The 25,082-nt window shown below is 46.8% G+C and overlaps 1 protein-coding gene across 1 annotated transcript; it reads right to left on the reverse strand.

Moving 5' to 3' along the window:
- Nucleotides 1-1,751: 1,751 nt before the first annotated feature.
- LOC146180582 (endothelin-converting enzyme 1-like) lies at nt 1,752-23,992 on the reverse strand. The gene is made up of 4 exons (XM_084577778.1): nt 23,909-23,992; nt 23,100-23,425; nt 15,260-15,656; nt 1,752-3,455 (listed from the first exon to the last, which is right to left on the reverse strand). Exons 1-4 carry the CDS (start codon nt 23,990-23,992, stop codon nt 1,752-1,754), a joined length of 2,511 nt encoding a protein of 836 aa, XP_084433904.1.
- Between the last annotated feature and the right edge of the window lie 1,090 nt (nt 23,993-25,082).

Raw genomic sequence — 25,082 nt, forward strand, 5'->3', positions numbered from 1 at the left:
TTCTGAAAAATGGTTATTTTCGCAGTTATCAAAGGCAAACAACCATTGGCTATATTTTCATCAAATAAATTTGCTGCAGTGTTGAACATTTTATTTCTCAACCTATTTTGTAGCCATTCATTGATTCAACCTTTTTTTTTTTTTCTAGTCTGATCAGCTTCCAGTATACGATATTGATTACTTTTTAACGATACTTCAAGTTGGACGCTGGTTTTTAGTAAACATAATAATGTTTTCCCATATATCCTACACTTATTAATACAGTGTTTCAATACAAAAAGGCTAAAGAATACTATTTCTACCCATAGATATAACTGCAAAGCACATTTCTTCAATCTTGAATTATGTTAGGGTGTACTTTTGGTAATTCAGAACATTGGAAATCAAAGTGCTTCAGACTGCTCCTAAATTGGTGTTCCTATGCTTCGGAGTGCTCCAAATTGGAAAATGTTTTACTCCCGAAATTGCTCGAAATTTTATCTTGCCAGTAGCATGCAGTAGTATTAGCTGCTTGTAACATGATGCAAGCTTTTTGTGGGATTATTTATTACTAATGACGTTTACCATAAAAAAAAAAATCTTGGGGTGACAGCTTGGCTTTTGATCTTCTTGGGAAGATATGCTGCATTCAGTCACCATCAACTTATGGATCTTTCCAGTGTGCGAATTGTTAGTGTGTTCACCATTTATTGTGTAGGGGTAATACATAATTGACATTCCTTCATTGTGCTAACCCATTTATGCATTTACACGTCACTGCCCAGATTAGTAATGAGACAACTACACTGTGCTCCTGTGAATGCAGTCTGCATTAAGCCGTGAAGGCAACTGAATCTAACTTCAGTGAGTGCGTCCTCTCTAAGGTCTGCCATTCCACTCTGTTATGGCTTTCCAGTTTGTGGAGCAGAGAAAATTAAAATATCCAGTTTGAAACCCTGTGGGCCTTATTTATACACCACACTTCGTATTGAGACGCAAGTATACAAAATTGCTACTAACTATAAGTTGTTGTTTTTTTTCGTTTATGTAGTCCTGCATGCAGAGCGTCCATTTTCGTCTGGTGTCTTCTGCATTGCTTGGAAACAGTGGCTCACAGAGTGTTCATTGAATTTGGGATAAGAAGCGAGATTTGGATATGCGAGGGCACTAACTTCTGCACATGGGTCACCTGCACATTGCATGTCAGGAGTACACAGAATTGCTACCAGAAGTTGGTGCTCAGAATAAGAGACTACCATAAACACTGTTCATTGTTGTAGCAGTACCAATGTCGAATCAAATATTTTGACCTCTTTCGACTGGCCTCACATTGATAGCTATGTAAATGCTTTATCCAGTACCAGCTTTTCGGCACAGATGCACAAGGTCACAAGCTAATTTGTCGACTGATAACCCGGCATCGACAAGCACTGTTAATGGCCAAGTCAGGTTGCTTTTGCTTGTGCAATCGCATAGCCCGGATAAAGGGAGACATTCTCTGACCTCATGCAATCTGCTGCCGCCCAAGTGGTCACGAGAGATTATAAAACATGTACACAAGGAAGTTGGTGCCAGTCCGCAAAATTGCAAGTCCTGCACTACTAGCGAAATCGCATAGTTTGTAAAGGAAAGGTAGAAAAAAAGCATAAACAGTTATTTGCATAGGAAGTGAAATTCTAGATCTGCACAGTAAGCAAAGAATGTTCTCGAAGATCTGTTTTTACCGATTATAAACTGACGCAAGCAAATCAATGATTAACAGAAAAATTGCCTTAGGAATAGGAGAAGAATTGGCATTTTGTTCGGGGGTTCATGGGTGTGCCAACATTGCAGTTGAAGACCTCTCCGAACTTTCGGCTGTTCTTGACGGCCTCGTTGCAGCTGAGCTGTGCGAGGAGTGACACTCGCACGCTGCACAGGAGGTGGCACATTACCACGAAGAACGTCGCCTCACTGGTGTAGTTGAGGAGGTGGTTCCCGCCAGCTGCCCAGGCATCCGCCGACATGAAGGCTTCCCACACAAGATCGACCACGGCCGCCAAGTAGGTGTGCTGGCGAGACTGCGGCAAACTTCCCGATGACGCTGGAGAGGTGAAGCAACCAAGCTTCTCCTCAGCCTTGCTAAACGCTGTTGAGTTGGTAGGCAACCGGTTCATAAACAGTTGCACGGCCGCTGCTCCCAGCACGGTCCCGATGGCCCCGTAGTTAGCCGCGACCGTCGACTCCCGATGGTACAGTGGGAGCATGGGAAAGAGGGGAGGAATCTGGATGGCCGATATTCGAGAATTAAAGAACTCGTATCCATTAGACTCGCGGAGTTGTCGGATGTAGCTCGAAGACACTTCGTTCAACTCTTCGTCCGGTATGTAAGCTGTGGTATTGGAGATGTTCAGCCAGTTCTGAAGCAGAGAAACGTTCAGGGCGACCTTGTCGAATATATCTATCAGCCCCTCTCCGGTGCGACGCTTGGCTTCGTACAGAGATCCCGCAAAGTCGCTCGCATCGAACGAAATACCCTCCACTATGAACGACCAACGTCCGTGTGTGAGCTGCGAGACGAAGGCCTCCGCTACCGTCTTTGTAATTGCGTACATGCCGTCCCGAACGAGGGGGTGTGCGTGGGTTCGCACAAACTCGTCGAATACGGCCCAGCCCAAGAGCGACTCTGTTAACTCGAGGCAGTCCGCGTGACTGGGATGTTGGACGACAGTGTCCGAGGTAGCGTTGATAATCTGGTACCAGAGGTCCGACATAGGCTTACTCATGAATCGCCACATAGCTTGCAGCACACACCAGTTCAGGTACATTTGCAGAGCCCACTCGCCCAACTGTTCCGATGCGTTGAGGAGCTGCCTCAGGTATTTCACGGCGCGTATCCTGACCTTCGTCGTGGATGGTAACTTGAGGTCTTGCTCTAGAAATATTTGGAGCTGCTCGAACACCGGCGCATTTACGTAGGGGCTGAGTTTCTCCATGGAGTCTAGCTCAATAATATCGGTACTGTCCCTTACTGCAGTCATCAGCTCTGCGATAATCATGCCTTCGAAATGAGAGAAGAGCGCGAAATCTATTGGAGTTGTCGAAGCATTGGTGTAGAGCTGTGCGGCATGTTGGAAATATCTGCTGTAGGCGCCTGCTTTCACCAGCAATGCTCGCATCTTGAGCCACCTGGGAAGGATGTCGCCTGGTTCGATGTTTAGCATTTCTTCGCCCGCCTTGTTTCGACTCTTGCGAACCGTGAGAAGTGGCGAGATCCGGAACGCCTCAAACACTTTGGCCGCGACGACTGCGATGCTGTAGGTCTGGTTCTCGGGCAGAGGCCAGACGACGCCCATTTGGGCAAGCTTGTTCCGGAAGGCGCCGAGTTCGTCCCTGTCGTCCTCGACGATAGCCAAACAACTCTGCAGTAGCACAGCGGCCTGCTTCGTCGGGCCCCGCACTCGATTGCTGCTTGCTTGTACCAGCGTGGTGACGACCTGGTACAGAAACAAGAAATCAATGATGTACCTTTCCGTGTCTATGCACTCGTGCAAGGAGACGATTACATTTATTATTAAAAGCGGCTGTTTCTCTAAATGATGAAATGCCGAGCTATGGTTGGTTGGCATTCATCGTGAACGAGAAACCGCGCTTAGAAGAGCTGCGCGCACCAGGGAAGATGCGATGTGTTTCTATCCTACAAAGGGCGCCGAGGCTTGAGTTTCGTGTTTCTCGGCCGAGGCGGCCGAGCAGTGTCTCATTTTTTGTAGTTACCCTGAAAAAGAAGCTTGTCGTGCATGTCTATTTTGTCTGCTAGCTAGAGCGGCGAACAGCTTTGCTGGTGTTCATTATTGCGGTTATTTCCTTTTGCAGCAAAAACTTGGCAAAGCCAGAAGCTGAGCTACACTGGGTTAGGTTTGCGCATTTCACCGGTGCCTCCAAAAGGCAGTTGCTATATGTATGCGCCGTCGCCATGGTGACCGGTTGCACTCAGCCCCAGCGGTCTCCTTGCGGTGCACGCGTATGGGGTCACGCTACAGTGGCTAGTCACGCTTCGCAATGCTCATCATCATCAACATCATCGTGATCCTCACGCGTGATCATCGCGATGATCTATGCCTAGCTAAGCTAAGCCACTGCAAATTTTTTTATTACTTCTAGTCTTATTGTGAATAATATGGTGGGAGAATTGTCTATTGGTTGAGATGAGGCGAGAGAATCATCCAATTGGCTGAGGAATAAGTTTTGGCGGGAACGAGCCAAGATCTGTGTGCGCAAATGAGAGCGCGGAGCTTTTGATAGACGGCAGCCATGCGGGCTGGTCGCGTAGTACTGGTCCTGGCTCAATGCCATATGTTAGATGATGTTCATCGGTTGTCGGACGGTTATTGTGGTCGGTTGAAGTCTCAGAAGTAATGGTTTTGTTGCAATTTAGATTCTTTGGCACTATTGGATTTACTTTGCGCAAAGACAGCGGGTTCCATGCTTGCGGCTGTTAAAGGGACAGAACACTGACCAAAATATGTCATGAGGTTATGGTGAAAATGAAAAGATCTTGCCTCATGTAGTACAGATCAAGCACTACGATATCAAATAAAAGAGGGTTCATATTTATTTTCAATCGTGCGTGCGGGCCAGCCGATTTTCGTCTCGCTGCCTAGCGTGCGGCGCGCCATCTACTAGTTTAGCTCCCAGTTAATTCAAAAGTTCCTACGTGATGGCGCTTCACGATAACTGACGTTGACAGTTGACAGCCGTGTGGTGCGGACGCGTGTTTCATCGCTCTTCCGATTGCACGTGGCTACCGGAAACGGACGGACTGGCGACAGCGGGAGCTTCCGAAGCGTCAAATAGATGAGTTCTTTCCTTTATTAACTTTATTTCGTTTTCAGCTGGTTAGGTTAGGTGCAGCCTAAAGAATAGATTTTAGCTCTTGGTCCTAGCGGCCTGCTTTTTCGTATCGGCAGCTAGGTTTTCTTGGCGTTCATTCTTTAACTATCTTGTTTAGATAAATGCTTTTTTTCTGGGCTATTGGAATTCGCAGAATTGGATTTTAACGCGTGTTTGCTAGTCGTTTCTTGTGTCTTCTCTTTTGTCAATCTGTATATTCTGAGAATTCTTAATAGATATAGTTCAGTCGATGTGCGCTTAAGATGTGCAATCAAAAGAAGGTAAAGTGTACTAAGTGTGAGGCGCAGGTTAATCTCAAGGAAACGCGTTTTGACTCTGTAGGGGAAGCGGAAGGCAGCGACTTTTTGTGTCGGTGTTGCGTACTGAGTGCGCGTCTAGATAGATTTGATCAAGAAAGGGGCAGTTTAGTGTCTCGTGTGGATGATTTGGAAAATGAAGTACGTTTGTTAAGAGCGGAAAATCAGAAACTGCTTGGACAGCTTCCTCAAATTGAAAAAGAAGGGGCCGACTTTGTCCTTGGAACAGACGAGGACGAGCGTTCCAGTGCGGGCCACGTGGCTGGGGCCAGCACTGACATGGAAGGCATGGGCAAAGTGGGTCAGGCGGATCCGAACCGCCAGAGTTATTTAGAAGCAGCTAAGAAGCCGGAAAAAAAAGGAAGTAAGGAAGAATAAAAATCCCAGTGATAAGGACACAGATAACCGAAAGCAGGAGCCAACAGTTGGGAGAGGAAGAGAGAAGGCCCAGGTGCTTATCGCCGGAGGTTCTAACATGAACAGGTGCAAACGAGATATCTTGGAACGTGTAAAGGGTGATAAGAGTGTTAGTTGGAGCCTTCCTAGGGAGAATAATGAGGGCAGTGCTAAAAGAGAGTAAAAATAGGCTGTTGAAGAATTCCGCAGAGCGCAGTACGGTAATAGTAGCAGCGGGCCTAAACGATGTCCTAAATGGTGACACTGCAGGAGTGGTGGAAAGTTTAGCTAAGGGAGTTGACGAGATCAGGGAGATAGCACAGCAAACGTAGATAGTTGCATGCACAGTACCAGAGGTGCTAGGATTAAACGGAAAGCTGGAAAAGGACGTGGTGACAGTTAATCAGGACATAAGAAAGTTAAGCCTGAAGAAGCATTTCGATGTGGTTGAGGTAAACAGGGAGGTACATAAAGTAGGTTTTGGTAGGGCTTTTCAGCGAGATGGCATTCATTTTAATAGAAGGGTGGGAGCAGAGATCGGCTGGCGCCTGGCAGGCAGGGCTGTAGCTTTTTTAGGGGGTCCGTGAGGACTCCGTGCACAGAGGTAGTTAGAAGTGAAGCAGAAGAAAGCGTAATAATGGAGGCTGAGCCCCCCAAAATGGCAAAGAGTAGGTCGAGAAAGAAAAGTACAAAAAAGAAATTTAACACTAGGATCAGCTACATAAACATGCAAGGAGGTAGAAAAAGAGCGAAATGGCTAGAGATAGAACAGCAGTTGAAGGATGACAAAATAGGTGTGTACGCTCTTTGCGAGACTCATCTCAGGGATCTAGAAGATCCGCCGTTTATAGAAGGCTACGTCTGGGAAGGTTGTAACAGAACGAGAACGGAAAAAAAAGGGTGGACGGGTAGGTATGTTGATAGACCAGGGAACAAATTGGCAAAGAATTAAATCATCTAGTAAAGAACATATCTGGGTTTCAGGAACAATAGCCGGCATAAGGACATGGCTAGGGGTAGTTTATTTAGGAACAGGACATCAATGCAGGCAAGAAAACAGGGATCTTGTTGAATGTCTCAGTGACGATATAAACCAGTTTGGAAACGGGGCCAATATTATTCTACTGGGGGACATGAACGGCCACATCGACGATCTGGATGGATACACGGATTGTAACGGGAAGCTGATGCTAGATTTCTGTGAGCGACACGATCTAGTTTAGTAAATACAGAAACAAAATGTGAAGGCCAAATCGCGTGGGAATTCCGCAACAGGCAGACGACCATTGACTATTGTCTAATGTCGCAGGAAACTTATAGCAAGGTCAGAAAAATGGAAATAGACGAAGAAGGGGAGTGTAGTCTGGGAAGTTGTCATAAACGTATTAGTCTGCAGATGGGGCCCTTGATGAAAAGAGAAATGGAACTTAGACAAAACGTAAACGCAAAATTAAACGACGATCAAATAGCGCAGATAGCAGCAGACATAGAGGAAGCAATAGAGAAAAGCCCCGTGGAAGACTGGGATTATGAACAGGTAGAACTACTCATAAGGAGGAAAATTCAGGAGGTTAAAGTAGCAAACCGCTGGAATGGAAAGAGGAAGCCACGGAGCTGGTGGAATAAGGAAATCAGGGAAGCTATTGAACAACGACGAGCTGCTTCAAGGGAACACCGAATGGCAAGGAAAGCACAGGTATCTCAGGAGGAAATCGACCAAAAATCAGAATCATATCGACAAAAGAAACTTCAGGTGCAGGCCTTCGTCCAAAGTAAAATAAGGCAGTCCACCGATTGCTGGATGGCTGACATGCACGATGCCTCTAGAGGCGGAGCAAGAAAATTCTGGAACCATTTAAGCTGGCTAGGGAAGAAGAATCAAAGAAAGCAGGATCGGATTCAAGATAACGAGGGAAATTGTTTAAAGGGAGACAACGCAGTGAACTACATTACATCAGTTATAGCCGAGTCATTTAAGAGCGACGATAGGGTAATCTCCGCAATTCAGGAAGCAACACAAGGTAGCAGAATAAAAAGCAGCTTAGAACTGACCAATCTAAACTGGAGAAAGGATGAAAAAAATATTCCTAAAAACACATCTACAGGAATCGATGGAATTCCGATCAAGCTGATTAATGAACTCGGTCCAAAAAGTAAGGAAACATTGTTAAAAGCTCTGGAAACAGTCATAACGAATAAGCAAATACCGGACAGCTGGCGGCAGAGTAAAATGAATTTGATTTATAAAGGGAAAGGAGACAGGATGCACATAAAATCCTACAGGCCGATTACCATAACATCTGTTATGTACAGGTTAGCCATGCAGGCGATGAAATTAAAGGTGCAAGCATGGGTAGAAAGTAACAAGATACTCGGAGAACTTCAGAACGGCTTTAGAAATGGTAGGCGCTTAGAGGATAGCCTGTTCGTGCTTACCCAATGCATCGAAATATCTAGAATGGAAAATAGACCTTTGTATTTGGCCTTCCTGGACATAAACCGGGCGTACGACAACGTCAGCAGGAACTCCTGTGGAACATATTAAAAGAAGAAGGTATCGGTTATGAGATAATAGCGTTCGTACGGGAAATATACCGGGATAACAAAGTAGAAATTACGTGGGAAGGGATAAGAAGTACGGATGATGTCAAAGTATGCAAATGATTAAGACGGCTGTCCTCTATCACCGGTGCTGTTCATGCTTTATATGATAAACCTGGAACGAGGATACAAGAGAGTAACCTAGGTTTTATCCTGTCATATAGTTCAGTTCAGTTCAGTTCAGTTTTATTCCTTAAAGGCCCCCATTTCAGGGGGTGTTACATAAGGGGTGGGATTACATTTGTAGTGAGGAAAACAAACAGCGATGGTAATTTAACATTGAAGGTGATCTGTTACGCGTTCTTGAAAAGCAGATGTTGAAGCGATGGCGACGATGTCATGGGGTAGGCCGTTCAGTCCGTGGCTGCTCGAAGAAACAACGAAGCTGAAAACGTAGCAGTGCGTGATAGTGGGCGGGCAACTTGAAGGGGATGACTGGTGCGGTGAGATATGCGTGATGCGGCGTTGATATACGGTGCTTGATTGAGAGGAGAATAAAAGCATTTGTGATAAAGGGTGAGGCTAGCAATGCGACGACGTAAAGAGAGGGGTGGCAGTCCGGATGTAGCTTTCAAGGATGAAACACTGACGTCATATGAGTATGAGGAATGAATGAATCGGGCAGCACGATTCTGCACAGGTTCCAATGCGGTGATTAGATATGCTTGATGTGGGCTCCCGATGGGGGATGCATATTCTAATTTGGGTCTTATAAGTGATTTATACGCGAGCAATTTAACATGTGGTGGGGCAAGACGAAGGTGACGTTTTAGAAAACCGAGTGTTTTGTTTGATGCTGAAATGATGTTACCGATATGAACATATAGATTAGGTGGAAAGGCGGCAGAGCAGCGCCTCCCCGGTTTGATGTATGCAGACGATATTGTGCTGCTAGCTGAGAGTCTGGAAGAATTGCAAACTCTAGTTAAGTATTGCGGAGACGAAGGGGACGCTCTAGGCTTCAGTTTGAGCGCAGTTAAGTCGGGTCTTATGATTTTCAACGGCTCAACTGATCAGGGTCTTAAAATACAAGGCCATGAAATACCTAGAGTAGCAGAATATAAATATCTGGATGTATGGGTAAACGAAGGACTGGCATACATTGGAAAGCATGAGCAATCACTTAAGGCCAAAGGGCGAAGAAATGCCGGGATAATGAAGCATAAGGCATTGTGGGGATACAATAGGTATGAGGGTTTGAGGGGTATTTGGAAAGGAATTATGGTGCCCGGACTTACTTTCGGAAATGCGGTTTTGTGCCTAAAATCAGAGGTACAGTCGACATTAGAAATAAATCAGAGATCCGTTGGACGATTAGCACTTGGTGCCCACGGAAAAACTACAAATGAGGCGGTACAGGGAGATATGGGCTGGGCATCTTTCGAAGTACGGGAAGCTCAGAGTAAAATATTATATGAGGAACGCCTGAGGAAATTAGACAGTAACAGATGGGCAGCTAAAGTATTTAAATACCTTTACTTAAAAAGCGTGGACTCACAATGGAGGAAAAGAACTAGGAAACTAACTAGTAAGTATGCTAGTAACAAGGACGGAGAAATAAAGAGCATTAAGCAACAGGTGAAAAACACATAAGGTAAAAATTGGATAAATTCTATGGAAAAGAAACAGAGTGAGGAATTATACCGAAAGTGGAAAATGCAGATCAGGAAGGAAGATTTCTTTGATAACTCAAGAGGCAGTGCCCTACTTTTTGAAGCTAGATCAGGGTGCCTTAGAACACGCAGCTACAAAAAGAAATTTAACAATGGAGATTACACATGTGCTGTATGTGGAAACTTCAGTGAAACAATTATTGACCATATTATACTCGAATGTAATGGTATCCACCCGGAAGTTGGTGCAGGCACAATCACTGTTCCTGAAGCTCTGGGATTTAGAGGTAACAGTGGCCGGGTGAATAAACCGGCGGTGGAAACTAGCAAAAAACGACTGGAAGATTGGTGGCTTAAAAGCAGAGAAGTGATATAATGTTAGTAATGTAGAAAAAAAAATTTAGAAAATAGAATAACGATTTAGTTAACCAATCTAAATCAATAATTAAGAAAAATGAGCATGATAGCTACTGCTACCACCCCGTTTCAAAGGGGACGCTCCTATATTCAATCCATCCATCCATCCACCCGTGCCTGGTGGATGAAGAGTGCCTACAGACCGTTTTACTACAGTAAACTAGAATTTTTACCGAGAGCGAGCAGGAGAGGAGTCAAATACTCTCTAACCAGATTCCTTGCCCCGGCCCATTGTTGCCAGTACCGAGTTGGCTGTGCATTCGCATGCTTCATGCATAGCAGAGCGGCCTTGCATCTCGGTATATTGTCGTTTGAGATACTTATATACCTTTATTAGCGCCCCTTTTAGTGTTAATGTCATCGGGACAACAATGCGTGATCGTGGACTGCGCAAAGACTCAAAGAAATCGCAACATGATTACCGAGAGCGTATGCGGGAAGCATGCATCGACAGTCCGAGTTCGGCTGTGATATGTTTCTGCTTCACCGCTTTCCAGTCTAACCTTATTTAATGCGATTATGAACGTTTTATGTAAGCCAGATAAACTTAGTACCAATGACGGACTCACAAATATGATGCCCACTTCCTCCGCCTTAGTAGCCACGCACGCCGGGCAGGCCGTGCCTAGCCCTCCGCGCCAACGATACGGTGGATCCTTTCCGCCAACGCAAGAGCGTGCTAAAATCTGTTCTTCACTTAAATAATAAGCTGACAGCAAAAAAATCTTTCTTGCGGATTTCTGACCCATACCGTGTTATTGATAATTGCAATACAAATAAGTTACGCAACACATTACCGCTGGTGCGGCGCGCGGCTCATCGTCTGCACGCTGGTTCCGCTGCTAAGGCGTCACCGAAATTTACATCTTTCTTTTACTGATACTATGGGATCGGCAGTAAGGCAGTTCCATGAGAGACCATTTACTCTAGCGCTGAGCAATTACAAAGCGTCGTCGGATGTGCCTTCGGTGCGAAACAATTTAGGCCTAGCGGCGACTAGGGAGTATACCGCTCGACGAGAGTGCTGTAGTACGCCGCGCCAGCGGGCGGTGCCGCTTCGGTAAGCGGTGATGTATGTGCTGTGAATTTGTCGTTTTCTTTCATGGTGCCGCTCAACAATACGTCGTGCAAACGATGCTGCTACGACGTACGGGACTGGGGTACACTATGTTGTCTCGCCACAGGACGAACACTAAGGCTTTATAAAAACGTCGAAGGATGGTACTTTAGACCCTACTTCTTTTAAGTGCTAGTCTTGCGTAGTTTAACTTGATACTGATACATTGTTTAAGCAGGACAGCTCCATCGTATATCGAAATGGGTCGCCCTTCATGTTAAATCAATGCGGCGATTACTGGAAAGCATCTTTCGCAGTAGTATCTGCATTCCGAATTCGGTAGCTGCCCATACGGTTCATTCGCTGTGTGTTTGTGTGTGTGCAGTTACCATTGCGATAATAAAATATAATTGAAAATACATGTATCGTGAAAGATATATAACAGATACATCCTCACTGCGGAAGTGGAGCGCAGTCCTTCGCAACCACCCCGGCCGCTATGCTGTTTCCAACAGCAGCCGCTATGTCAAACGGATGGTATACGGTTTCCTGGCGCGCTCAAACAAAGCACAAATAGCACCAAGGTGTCGGATAGCTTTCACGAGCACCGCGAAACAGCACTTTTACACTGCCGCACCGCAGCATCAACACGCACAGCACAGCCCAAGGTGGCGTCAAGAGGCGCCGGAGCGGGCGTTCCGCAGTTTGGCTCATACGGGCGCCACCATCAAACTAAGATGGCTGCACCCAGGCATCGAAACTAAAAAGGTCTTGAAGTGCCGTCATAGGTGCCATTTTGTGGTGCATTTTGTTTCAGCAGGGCAATTTGGAGTGGGTGCTGATAAGGCGATTAGAGGTGTCCGCAGCCTTTTGCCGTGTTACGTGCACCACTAAATGACGGCCACTGTGATGTAGGTGCGTATACTATCTATTTTACTTTTTTAAAATTCAGCCGGACAGACAGGCAACGACTTTAAGGCGCAGTGGAAGCGTTAGAGCTAGTGTTCTTAAAGAATTCTTCGCAGGCGATGGCTACCTGCCAAACAACCTTAAATTGAAGGTTAGGAACGGCCTGGTACTCTCATTATCGTCATGTTCTTGAACCCTATAGCGCCACACATGGTCGTTCTGCCACTCCTGTGATCTGACACTTGCATATAGTTCACCTTGCAAGTCCTTGCTGTGCAGCGAACGCTCTGCAATCCGGTACAAACCGATAGTTTGAGGTGTGTGTAGGTGGTTCCTGTCTACCTCGCCTGTGGATGTTTTTCAATCTAGCTGCAAGAACGTTCACGGCTGAAAAAAAGCGCGCTTTCTTCAGCCATCATACTTTTCAGCATCGCGCTTTTTTCAGCCATGAATACCAACCAACATGCCCAATTTTCTGCTCTTTTAAGTGCAAGAATGTGCACGATGGAGCACAGATCACTTTATTAAGGTGAAAGCCGTTCTTGGCACATGAGTGACATGAGCAGAGAGCGTCGGCAAAGTGTGGCGGCAGAGTATGGGTACAGAGCCTGTCAGCAAAGCCTGTCCGCATGACCTGCCAGTAGTCTGTTGCATGGGTAATTAATATAATACTACCAAATTTGATATCCTACCTAATTAGAGTATGGCTAATTCGATGTCGACCTCAAAATTTGGAGGGAGTTAGGCTCATGCACCCTCAAAATTTAACCTCGTCAGAATTGGACCAAAATTGATGTCCGTAATGGCCTATCAGTGGTGACCTCCAAATAGGGATGACTCACCCCAAAATTTAGTCCTCTGGATGATCAAAATTTGACCTCGTTAGAATGTGACTAAATGGATGGAAACCTAATTCTAATATGGCCAACTCTGGTGACTGAAATGTAGGTGGGCCACCTACACATTTTGGCCCCCCTGGACCCCCGAAATTTGACTTCGTCTGAATTCGACCAGAACTGGTGTCTCGACTAAATTGAGGTCTGCCATTTCAGTGGGCACCTGCAAATTTTAGTGAGCTGCCTCCAAAACTTGTTTCCCCTAACCGCCGAAATTTGACTTGGTCCTAATTTGACCAGAATTGGTGTCTCATCTAAATTGAGAAGGGCCATCTCAATGGCGACTTCCAAATTTGATTTGGCCACCCTCAAAATTTGGTTCCTTGAACCTCAATGGTTTTTGTCCGAATTGATCATTAGAAAGGGCAACTAAGCAATATATAGTACTGAGCAAGGAAACGCTGAGTTCACAACAGAACTAAAGCACGGAACTCGCAATAATTTTGCATTTATGCACTTCAGCAAACTTAAGTGCACCCCCGTAATAACTTTACTTTCCGAAGCGAAAATCTTCGCATCTCATGAGAAAGCGAGAAACTGTCGTATCTATTGCGCAGAGGCAAATTTGTCTGGTTGGAAGTGATTAGAGCATAGAAATGAAGGCGTATCTCAAGCACTCAAGCAGGGCTTTAAAGTTTTGTCCTCTTTTCTTTCTGCGGCGGAAATTCATTTACCATAGTGTACTAGTTTGTTTTGGGAGCAAAAATGGCGACTGCCACTTTGGAACCTTTTTGAGTCTAAGTAATAGTTCGTCCTTTTACTCCTCGTCCGTGCTGCATCTAGTAATCGAAGCCAGAGGGTAACCTCACGCATTGCAGTCGTGACGAGGAAGAAGGGTGGCTGCGCCAAGATACTCCACGCCCAGTGCTTGCAGGCAAGGTCTGAAATAAGGGCTCGAGAACTCCACCAAACGTGCGTTACAAGAATGGACCTTGCCACAAGTAAAGAAGCTGTTGCTACGCACGTAAACAGGCTTTAGGAATTTCGAAAGTGTACCAATGTACTATTCATCATACTTTAAAATACGCATCATAGTGGTGCAGAGCAGACAGCAGCATTACCAAAGTATTGCAAAATGGTAGAGTTACGTTTAGCTCGTCAATCAGCGGGAAAACTGCTATAACTGGTTTAGTCAAGTAGCTCTGCCACCCCGCATGGTGGCCACCCATCGGTGTCAGCTTGGCAGACACATGCTGGTTGCTCATTCTTTCGCTGTCACTGTAGCCTCCCAACATCTATCTTGCCCGGTATTTTCCCTTCCCTCATGCTCTTCTATTGTGAAAAGGGTTAATCACATGCTAGGTAGGCTGAGGCAGCGGCAAAGACGACGGCGCGAACCTGAGCAAGGATACATACATTCATTATTACAGCGCAAGGACGGCACAGAAGAGGAGGACACAACAGCGCTGTTGTGTCCTCCTCTTCTGTGCCGTCCTTGCGCTGTAATAATGAATAGCAAGACTAGCACAGTAGATGATGAGGATACAAGGAGCAGCAAAGAACACGAGCTGCTATCTTTCAACAAATTTTATTCCACAAATGCAGCATACGCAAAATACATGCTATGATTTGTGCTAACAGTACTGCTGTTTCAGAAATGAGGCATCTTTGTCACACAAAAATATAGACGCAGTGCTAACACATGTTTTTCTTGATGTGTTCAACTTTTCGGCCTCAATTATAAATCGCATGATCACGGTTACTTCTTCCTATCACAACAGCTATTTAGAAAAAATTAACGTCATAACCATGGGATTTTTAATTGAGGCCTAAAAGAAGTGCTTCAGGAGAAATGTGCGTTGCACTCCGTCTGTAGTTTTCGGTAGTAAAGAACTATCGTTTCTGAGGCAGCGATACTGTTAAAACAAGTGACAGCATGTATTTGGCGTATGCTACATATGGATCAAATAAAGTTTTTTGGAAGTCGGTGCTCGTGTTCTTTGTTTCTGCTTGTGTCTTTGTACTCTGATACGCTAGCTAGTCTTGCTATGATCACGCATCAACAAGGTCAAAAAGCCAGACTGTTGAGCAAGAAGGCCTTACTACTGATACAGTAGATTACATTGTAGAATACAGTTTTATTGCCAATTCACTTCTATAGGAGCTTTTTCTATAGAACGCGTGCACGCCGGTGGTTGCCAACATGGTAGGCGAGAAGGTATTTGGAGGGTTTCAAATGTGTTGCTGAAAGGGACAGTATCCTACCTGGTCGACAAATAGGCTGAGGTGCCTCTCGTAGATGGAGGCAGGTTCGTAGACGGAGGCAGGTTCGGCCAAACCGCCGCACACGTACCCGTAGAAGTTTTCGCATGGGTCGACGCTGGCGTTTGCAGTGGCCAGCAGCATGTCGTTGAGCGCCACGCATGCTTGAGATACACAGATGGTACGGTGCGGTTTGTTCGCCGGTTCCGTGAGGCGTGACCACAAGGCGAGCAGGCTGAGGGCCACGCAGGCTGCCGCCATGGCCGCCAGTATTACAATAGCCGTGAACGATCGCTGCCGCTCGTCCCGAGCTGACTCGCTGCTGCAGGCGCCGGGAGGCAGCGTCGTCGGCTCCGACATCGGCATGGAAAATGCCGTTGAGAGAGGTCCCGCTTCAGCTCTGTCGGAGAGGGGTATGCCGTCGGCACAGACCATGGTGACTCAAGCGAAAGAAAGGTTCAATGTTTCACACTTCTGGCTTCTGACATGATGTAAATCCTAATCCCAGTCGGAAAAAAAGTACAGAAATGTGTAAAAATGCAAAATATTCTGTAGTACTGTCGTAACGGTAGAATTTTCGTAGTACTTGCCAGTGGCGCTCCAACTTTTTTTGTAGCACCTTTCTGTAGTCTGTGCTTTTATAGTATCTTCTGTTGTAACTGCAAGACAAGTTTGATAATACTACAGAAATTTCTGCTGTCACGACAGGTTAACTGTGAAAAGCCGCTCAGAAATTCTATCTTGACAACAGAAAATTTAGTTCTTTCCGAATGGAACAGAGGGGGATGGAGTGGCCAAATACTTTGAATATTATCTGAAAAAAAAAAAAAAGGAAGCTAAGGAACCTGATGACACATGATAACCATCGAATTTATTAAGTGGAATCGTTTCGGTATATGGGGTTTAACGTCCCAAAGCGATTTAATATGCAAAACGCCGTAGTGGAAGGCTCCGGAAATTTCACCATCACTGACATCGCACGGCACACGGGCGCTTTGCGTTTCGCCCCTATCGAAAGCGGCCACCGCGGCCGGTGTTAGATCCCCCACCCCATCCTTCGGTACAGCAGAAAGGCGCCCCAACCACTGCAGCGGGTCGGTGGAATTGAATGGGGTGAATATATCAAAGCAGAATTTAGCGGAAGAGCTTAATAAATACCTTATTGGTCTCGGCTCTGACACAGACGCGGATAACGATTTGGAATATGCATCCACGGTGGATAAAACGATATATATTACGTCTGTGAATGAATGAAGCCGAGTTAATGACCATTTTCGCAGAGGCAACCCCGTCGAAAAAAAAAAAAAACAGTTGTTGTTCCAACAGGTTCCAATTGGATTTAAATGGTGTGCAACTGGTTCCCATTTGATTCCAGTTGGAATTGCCATTCCAACTTCTCAGACCAGCTGGCCTTTCTATCGATTGGTTTTCCATCTGGTTTCAAATGGACTTAAATGGAATATGATTCCAACTGGTTCCAGTTGAGTTTTTAAACATTGCATTTGGACATTTCTGGCTGTGCATTACTGCGCAACATATATGCTCATTATAAAGACAGCCTAGAACAAGTTGATTTTGTAATAGAAGATATCAATAGCCTGACCCGAGGAACTGTACTCGCACTCACGCCATCCGCCGCGATAGAAATAAATTAGATATCCACGCTTAATGGGCAAGTGCCACTGACCCCACCATTAAGGTCTAATAACTCGAGTATATATGTAGAATCAAAATCAAAAGTATACTACTAGGCGAAAGTTCTCCACTGATGGGGCTGGGGCAGGTAGGTCACCGCCGCTTGCGGCGGGAGCTAGCCTGCCACCGAAGTTTTATGTAGGCCGTCATTGCACCCGCCATCGCTTCGGTGGTGGACGACGGCCGTTGTTGCGGCGCGCGTCTTTCTCTCCCTCTTTTTCTTTTTTTTCTCTATTTTCTCTTCTGTCTGCACGAGGCAGCGCAAAACAACAACAAAAGTATACTACTTGTGTAGGAAGCATGTTTCCGCATGTGCCTGCATGTATATGCAGTGTATCTGTTCGTTGGTTTGTGGGGTTGAACGTCCCAAAGCGACTCAGGCTATGAGAGACGCCGTAGTGGAGGACTCCGGAAATTTCGACCACCTGGGGTTCTTTAACGTGCACTGACATCGCACAGCACACGGACGCCACTCCGTTTCGCCTCCATCGAAACGCAGCCGCCGAGGCCGGGATTCGATCCCGCTTCCTTGGGAACAGTAGTCGAGCGCCGTAACCACTGCGCCACCCCGGCGGGCGCAGTGTATCTGTGACTTATGCTGGTTTGTTTTAGTGCTTTACGTATTTCAGAAGTTTCATATCACTTCGGTTGTAAAACATCAGCTAGCACCTCCCATGTACACCACAGCTTCCACTTCAACTGAACAATGCAGAAAATGTAAGGTGGCACGAACGGTTGCTTTTTTTTTTTTTTTTGCAGAGGAGGCATATTTTTTTATAACCTGTATCTAGTCCATTTGCCTAAGGCTTATTGATTCCATTTTGTCCAAATTCTAGTTGGTGTCAACTGGTCCAACTGGGGGCAAAACACAATTGGAAAACTCAAATGGTACCAAATGGAAATTTTCCAGTTGGAACCAACTGTTTTTTTCGACTGGAAGGCAGACCTTGAGGCTCGTGGTTTTCCGCTCAGAACGCCCACTTCACTCCCACCTTCCTTCTTTCCCTTACGGCGTGGTTCAGGTGCCCACAGAAATGTGTGGCGGATGCTGCGCCTTACCATTCCCGTGAACCAATTGTCATTATTAGCACTGACAACGACGACGCCGGATTTCCCGGAAAACGGTGACTTCAACGCTATCGCGCCCCGCCGTGGTGGTGCAGTGGCAATACGCCCGACTACTGAGTACCCCGAGTACCCGGGTTCGATCGCGACCGGCAGCGGTTGCGTTTTGATGGAGGCGAAATGAAGAGGCGTCCGCGTGTTGTTGTGTCTGTAGGAAGAAGGAAAAGAAAATGCACAGGCCCGCTACTGGCTCTGTAGCTGAGCCACCTCCGCTGCCTCGTGCAGGCAGAAGAGAAAATAGAGAAGAAAGAAAAAAGAAGATGGAGAGAAAGACCACGCGTACTGTGCGATGTTGTTGCGACTGTAGGAAAATAAAGTGCACGAGCCTGCTACTGGCTCTGTAGCTGAGCCACCTCCGCTGCCTCGTGCAGGCAGAAGAGAAAATAGAGAAGAAAGAAAAAAGAAGATGGAGAGAAAGACCACGCGTACTGTGCGATGTTGTTGCGACTGTAGGAAAATAAAGTGCACGAGCCTGCTACTGGCTCTGTAGCTGAGCCACCTCCGCTGCCTCGTGCAGGCAGAAGAGAAGATAGAGAAGAAAGAAAAAAGAAGATGGAGAGAAAGACCACGCGTACTGTGCGATGTTGTTGCGACTGTAGGAAAATAAAGTGCACGAGCCTGCTACTGGCTCTGTAGCTGAGCCACCTCCGCTGCCTCGTGCAGGCAGAAGAGAAAATAGAGAAGAAAGAAAAAAGAAGATGGAGAGAAAGACCACGCGTACTGTGCGATGTTGTTGCGACTGTAGGAAAATAAAGTGCACGAGCCTGCTACTGGCTCTGTAGCTGAGCCACCTCCGCTGCCTCGTGCAGGCAGAAGAGAAGATAGAGAAGAAAGAAAAAAGAAGATGGAGAGAAAGACCACGCGTACTGTGCGATGTTGTTGCGACTGTAGGAAAATAAAATGCAAGGGGCTGCTTCTGGCTCTGTAGCTGAGCCACCTCCGCTGCCTCGTGCAGGCAGAAGAGAAAATAGAGAAGAAAGAAAAAAGAGGATGGAGAGAAAGACCACGCGTACTGTGCGATGTTGTTGCGACTGTAGGAAAATAAAGTGCACGAGCCTGCTACTGGCTCTGTAGCTGAGCCACCTCCGCTGCCTCGTGCAGGCAGAAGAGAAAATAGAGAAGAAAGAAAAAAGAAGATGGAGAGAAAGACCACGCGTACTGTGCGATGTTGTTGCGACTGTAGGAAAATAAAGTGCACGAGCCTGCTACTGGCTCTGTAGCTGAGCCACCTCCGCTGCCTCGTGCAGGCAGAAGAGAAGATAGAGAAGAAAGAAAAAAGAAGATGGAGAGAAAGACCACGCGTACTGTGCGATGTTGTTGCGACTGTAGGAAAATAAAGTGCACGAGCCTGCTACTGGCTCTGTAGCTGAGCCACCTCCGCTGCCTCGTGCAGGCAGAAGAGAAAATAGAGAAGAAAGAAAAAAGAAGATGGAGAGAAAGACCACGCGTACTGTGCGATGTTGTTGCGACTGTAGGAAAATAAAGTGCACGAGCCTGCTACTGGCTCTGTAGCTGAGCCACCTCCGCTGCCTCGTGCAGGCAGAAGAGAAGATAGAGAAGAAAGAAAAAAGAAGATGGAGAGAAAGACCACGCGTACTGTGCGATGTTGTTGCGACTGTAGGAAAATAAAATGCAAGGGGCTGCTTCTGGCTCTGTAGCTGAGCCACCTCCGCTGCCTCGTGCAGGCAGAAGAGAAAATAGAGAAGAAAGAAAAAAGAGGATGGAGAGAAAGACCACGCGTACTGTGCGATGTTGTTGCGACTGTAGGAAAATAAAGTGCACGAGCCTGCTACTGGCTCTGTAGCTGAGCCACCTCCGCTGCCTCGTGCAGGCAGAAGAGAAAATAGAGAAGAAAGAAAAAAGAAGATGGAGAGAAAGACCACGCGTACTGTGCGAAGTTGTTGCGACTGTAGGAAAATAAAATGCAAGGGGCTGCTACTGGCTCTGTAGCTGAGCCACCTCCGCTGCCTCGTGCAGGCAGAAGAGAAAATAGAGAAGAAAGAAAAAAGAAGATGGAGAGAAAGACCACGCGTACTGTGCGATGTTGTTGCGACTGTAGGAAAATAAAGTGCACGAGCCTGCTACTGGCTCTGTAGCTGAGCCACCTCCGCTGCCTCGTGCAGGCAGAAGAGAAAATAGAGAAGAAAGAAAAAAGAAGATGGAGAGAAAGACCACGCGTACTGTGCGATGTTGTTGCGACTGTAGGAAAATAAAATGCAAGGGGCTGCTACTGGCTCTGTAGCTGAGCCACCTCCGCTGCCTCGTGCAGGCAGAAGAGAAAATAGAGAAGAAAGAAAAAAGAAGATGGAGAGAAAGACCACGCGTACTGTGCGATGTTGTTGCGACTGTAGGAAAATAAAGTGCACGAGCCTGCTACTGGCTCTGTAGCTGAGCCACCTCCGCTGCCTCGTGCAGGCAGAAGAGAAAATAGAGAAGAAAGAAAAAAGAAGATGGAGAGAAAGACCACGCGTACTGTGCGATGTTGTTGCGACTGTAGGAAAATAAAGTGCACGAGCCTGCTACTGGCTCTGTAGCTGAGCCACCTCCGCTGCCTCGTGCAGGCAGAAGAGAAAATAGAGAAGAAAGAAAAAAGAAGATGGAGAGAAAGACCACGCGTACTGTGCGATGTTGTTGCGACTGTAGGAAAATAAAATGCAAGGGGCTGCTACTGGCTCTGTAGCTGAGCCACCTCCGCTGCCTCGTGCAGGCAGAAGAGAAAATAGAGAAGAAAGAAAAAAGAAGATGGAGAGATAGACCACGCGTACTGTGCGATGTTGTTGCGACTGTAGGAAAATAAAGTGCACGAGCCTGCTACTGGCTCTGTAGCTGAGCCACCTCCGCTGCCTCGTGCAGGCAGAAGAGAAAATAGAGAAAGAAAAAAGAAGATGGAGAGAAAGACCACGCGTACTGTGCGATGTTGTTGCGACTGTAGGAAAATAAAGTGCACGAGCCTGCTACTGGCTCTGTAGCTGAGCCACCTCCGCTGCCTCGTGCAGGCAGAAGAGAAAATAGAGAAGAAAGAAAAAAGAAAATGGAGAGAAAGACCACGCGTACTGTGCGATGTTGTTGCGACTGTAGGAAAATAAAGTGCACGAGCCTGCTACTGGCTCTGTAGCTGAGCCACCTCCGCTGCCTCGTGCAGGCAGAAGAGAAAATAGAGAAGAAAGAAAAAAGAAGATGGAGAGAAAGACCACGCGTACTGTGCGATGTTGTTGCGACTGTAGGAAAATAAAGTGCACGAGCCTGCTACTGGCTCTGTAGCTGAGCCACCTCCGCTGCCTCGTGCAGGCAGAAGAGAAAATAGAGAAGAAAGAAAAAAGAAGATGGAGAGAAAGACCACGCGTACTGTGCGATGTTGTTGCGACTGTAGGAAAATAAAATGCAAGGGGCTGCTACTGGCTCTGTAGCTGAGCCACCTCCGCTGCCTCGTGCAGGCAGAAGAGAAAATAGAGAAGAAAGAAAAAAGAAGATGGAGAGAAAGACCACGCGTACTGTGCGATGTTGTTGCGACTGTAGGAAAATAAAGTGCACGAGCCTGCTACTGGCTCTGTAGCTGAGCCACCTCCGCTGCCTCGTGCAGGCAGAAGAGAAAATAGAGAAGAAAGAAAAAAGAAGATGGAGAGAAAGACCACGCGTACTGTGCGATGTTGTTGCGACTGTAGGAAAATAAAGTGCACGAGCCTGCTACTGGCTCTGTAGCTGAGCCACCTCCGCTGCCTCGTGCAGGCAGAAGAGAAAATAGAGAAGAAAAAAGAAGATGGAGAGAAAGACCACGCGTACTGTGCGATGTTGTTGCGACTGTAGGAAAATAAAATGCAAGGGGCTGCTACTGGCTCTGTAGCTGAGCCACCTCCGCTGCCTCGTACGGACAAAGAGGAAAATAGAGAAGAAAGAAAAATTCGAGGACCCTTTGGCGACTAATGTAATGAAAGGCGGAAGCCTGGGGGTCTCTCTTGGGAGGAGGTGGTGAAGGGCGCCAGTTCCTGGCCCTGTGTGGCTGGGTCAATTGGTCAACGCCGCTTGCGGCGGGGGCTAGCCAGCCACTGAATTTTCTGTTCTAGGCCGTCATTGCACCCGCCACTGTTTCGGTGGGGGAAGACGGCTGTTGTTGCGGCGCGCTCTTTCTCTCCCTCTTCTTTTTCCTTTCTTCTCTATTTTCTCTCTTCTGTCCGCACTAGGCAGCGGAGGTGGCTCAGCTACAGAGCCAGTAGCAGGCCCGTGCATTTTTTCCTTCTTCCTACAGCCACAACAACAACTACGATGAGGCAAAAAGACTTTCTCCTTAAAATAAGATGGAGAAGAAGACGCTCGTCGCAACAGCCGTCGTCCATCACAGAAGCGGTGGTGAGTATCTGTGCGATGTCAGCACACGTTAAAGATCCCCAGGTGGTCTTAAAGCGCGGTTCAGGCGATGTCAGCGCACGGTAAAGATTCCCAGGTGGTCGAAATTCCACTTTCTCTGCGCTTTCTCTCTTTCCACTTTCACTCCCACTTTCTCCCTTCTCTTACAGCACGGTTTAGGAGTCCACAGGAAGAAGTGTGACAGATACTGCGCCAATTTCCCTTCCTGCGAATCAGTTATCGACGCTACTGCGGCAAAATACATTATTTTTTATTTACCAAATACTGCAGGCCCTAACTGGGCCCTAGCAGGAGGGGCGAAAAGAATACAATGCAGTGAAATATGAATTCATCAAAAGTAACATACTAAACACAAGTGACAAGCAAATTACAATGAGACATGTTCAACACTAACAAGAAAGTGTACACCAATATAAAACACGACTATGGTTAAAACGCCAGCGATTTATCAATAGATTCAATGGATATTATTACATCGGAAGGCAGCTTGTTCCATTCTTCAACAGTACGAGGGAGAAAAGAATACTTAAATGCATTGACTTTGGCTTGATACGGAGTTACAGATTGTGCATGATGATGCCTTGGACGTGTTGTAAGGGGCGCAAGGTAAGGTTCAGGGCTCTTAGCAAGTTTGTCGACAACATCGGTACTTCGAGCGTACCTCGACTGCGTGTTGGCCCTGGAGTATGTGGCTTGCGCGTCGGTGACCTTATACGATTCGGCATCGGGTTCCAGCGCAGTGATCAAGGACTGCCTGTAGCGGTACTTTCCGGAGTGGTGTGGTGGCGGTTTCACTTGTGTAGGCTGGGTGCCCATCACCGGCGTGGGTGATGCTGGCGTGTAGGGAGAGCCAATTTCTTCGGCGACACTGCTGGGGACAGCGCCGTCATCGAAGGCGCCATGACCGCCGCCACTTACACCTCCGGACTTTCCAGCCGTGACGGGTAGTGGTAGAGGGAAGATCTTGGTGGAACGCCTGCGTTTGAGCTGAATGAAATGGTAGCTCGAGGTTTTTAGTCTGTCAACATTTGAAAGTCAAAGTGAGCACGAAATATTAGAAGTCTTTCGGTACGATATGTGAGGTTTAAATGGACGCTCCGAATACGAGAATGCTGAAATCACTAGGCCACCTTAGAGATGACGAATATATTCCTGAGGTGCTATCTTTCGCTGGCACTTTCTGGGATGCTCGCTCACGGCGCTTTATCCCCGAATGCCGAACGACGAGGCTGGTGAAACTCTGACTTCACTGAATTAAGGGGACTGCTTGCTGCAAACACGTGCTTTGCTTGTATAATGCTTTCGTACGCCTTGAAGAGTGCGGCAGCTACGCAGTCGTCAGCGCTGCATTTTGAACCTGTATAATGAGCGGAAAATATATTTAATCTAGTTTTTGTCTGTGACGGGCGGAGCATGTCATGGGCGTACACAGCATAAAATGCAGCTGTAAGGCAAGCCGTGGCTCCTTACCATCTGCGCGAGCGGCTGTACCTCAGACGCGTCCAGAGGGAACATTTCTGCACCTGTGCAAGTGACCGGTCTGGCGTCTGACATTCCGAATCCTAGATGACCTCACCACTGACGACTGAACGTCCTCAGGGGCGCACTTCAGTCTGCTTAGCTGTAGCAGAGTTCTTCAATACCCCTGTGGCTGCTGTAATGCGAAGGCATTTGTCTTACTGCTGCCGATTACATTGCTGCATGTTGTTTCTCCGACTTCTCCGTTTATAACGCATTTTGCTTCTTTCGGGCGACAGTCGCACGTGACTGTTATACTGTATTGCGTCAGCTTCGCTATATACAGGGTGTCCAAGCTAACTGTTTAGCCAAGGGTTAAAAAATGAAACATTTGAGATAGGCCAGAGAAACCGTCTGTGCACACCTGCCAGTCACTGACGCACCATAGGCAATTTTTTTGTTTTGCAATTATCCAATTAGTAATTAAGATAATTTTTCTAATTTACTTACTATTGCCCTTAGACAACAGATGTGATTTGCAGAGTTGGCGAGCATCTTCTAAAACCCCAATTCCATCTATTTCCGATAAAGAAAGCCTCACGTGTATCGTTTATCCAAGCCCTAAAGAAAGCCCGCGAAATGCAAAAAATATCACGTGACTGGCGCATTCGTGCGTCAGGATTGTGGTGCTTTCAATCGTGACTCGAGTGAACGAAATCGGCTGCGGCTGTGACTCGACAGCCCAGCCCAGCGGCAGGCTGATATGTTGGCGCTAGTTGCAGCCGGCGCGGTGAGCTTGTTGCGACTTGCATCGTCACGCACTTCGACTGCGTGAAGTGGACGAAGAACCACCGCAGACATATCGGCCTGCCGCTCAACGGGTTCGTGGAGCCAGTGCTGCAGCTGATTTCGTTCTCTGAAAGCCAGGTTGAGAGCAGCACAATCGTGGCGCACGAATGCGCAGTCACGTGAAATTTTTTTTTATTTCGCGGGCTTTCTTTAAAGCTTGGAAAAACGATACACAGTGGTTCAGACATCTTATAGTAGCGCGAACAAAAACACACACAGGACAGGGTACAGGTGTGTGTTTTTGTTCGCGCTACTATAAGATGTCTGAAGTACTGCACCAACTAGGCCGACAACACATCTTACTGATACACGGTGGGATTTCTTTATCAGAAATAAA

Source organism: Amblyomma maculatum, chromosome 8 (genome assembly GCF_055883805.1).
Source record: "Amblyomma maculatum isolate TAMU_Amacu chromosome 8, ASM5588380v1, whole genome shotgun sequence".
Taxonomy (NCBI): Eukaryota; Metazoa; Arthropoda; class Arachnida; order Ixodida; family Ixodidae; genus Amblyomma; species Amblyomma maculatum.

What these genes read in the sequence shown, in the direction of transcription:
- LOC146180582 (XM_084577778.1), bottom strand. Translation starts at nt 23,992, where the DNA reads ATGTCAGACGCCAGACCGGTCACTTGCACAGGTGCAGAAATGTTCCCT. An exon ending in TACAGCCGCTCGCGCAGATG is followed by an intron (nt 23,426 to 23,908) that starts GTAAGGAGCCAC and finishes CATTTCATTCAG; the next exon opens with CTCAAACGCAGGCGTTCCAC. An exon ending in AGGGCCAACACGCAGTCGAG is followed by an intron (nt 15,657 to 23,099) that starts GTACGCTCGAAG and finishes CCTCTCCGACAG; the next exon opens with AGCTGAAGCGGGACCTCTCT.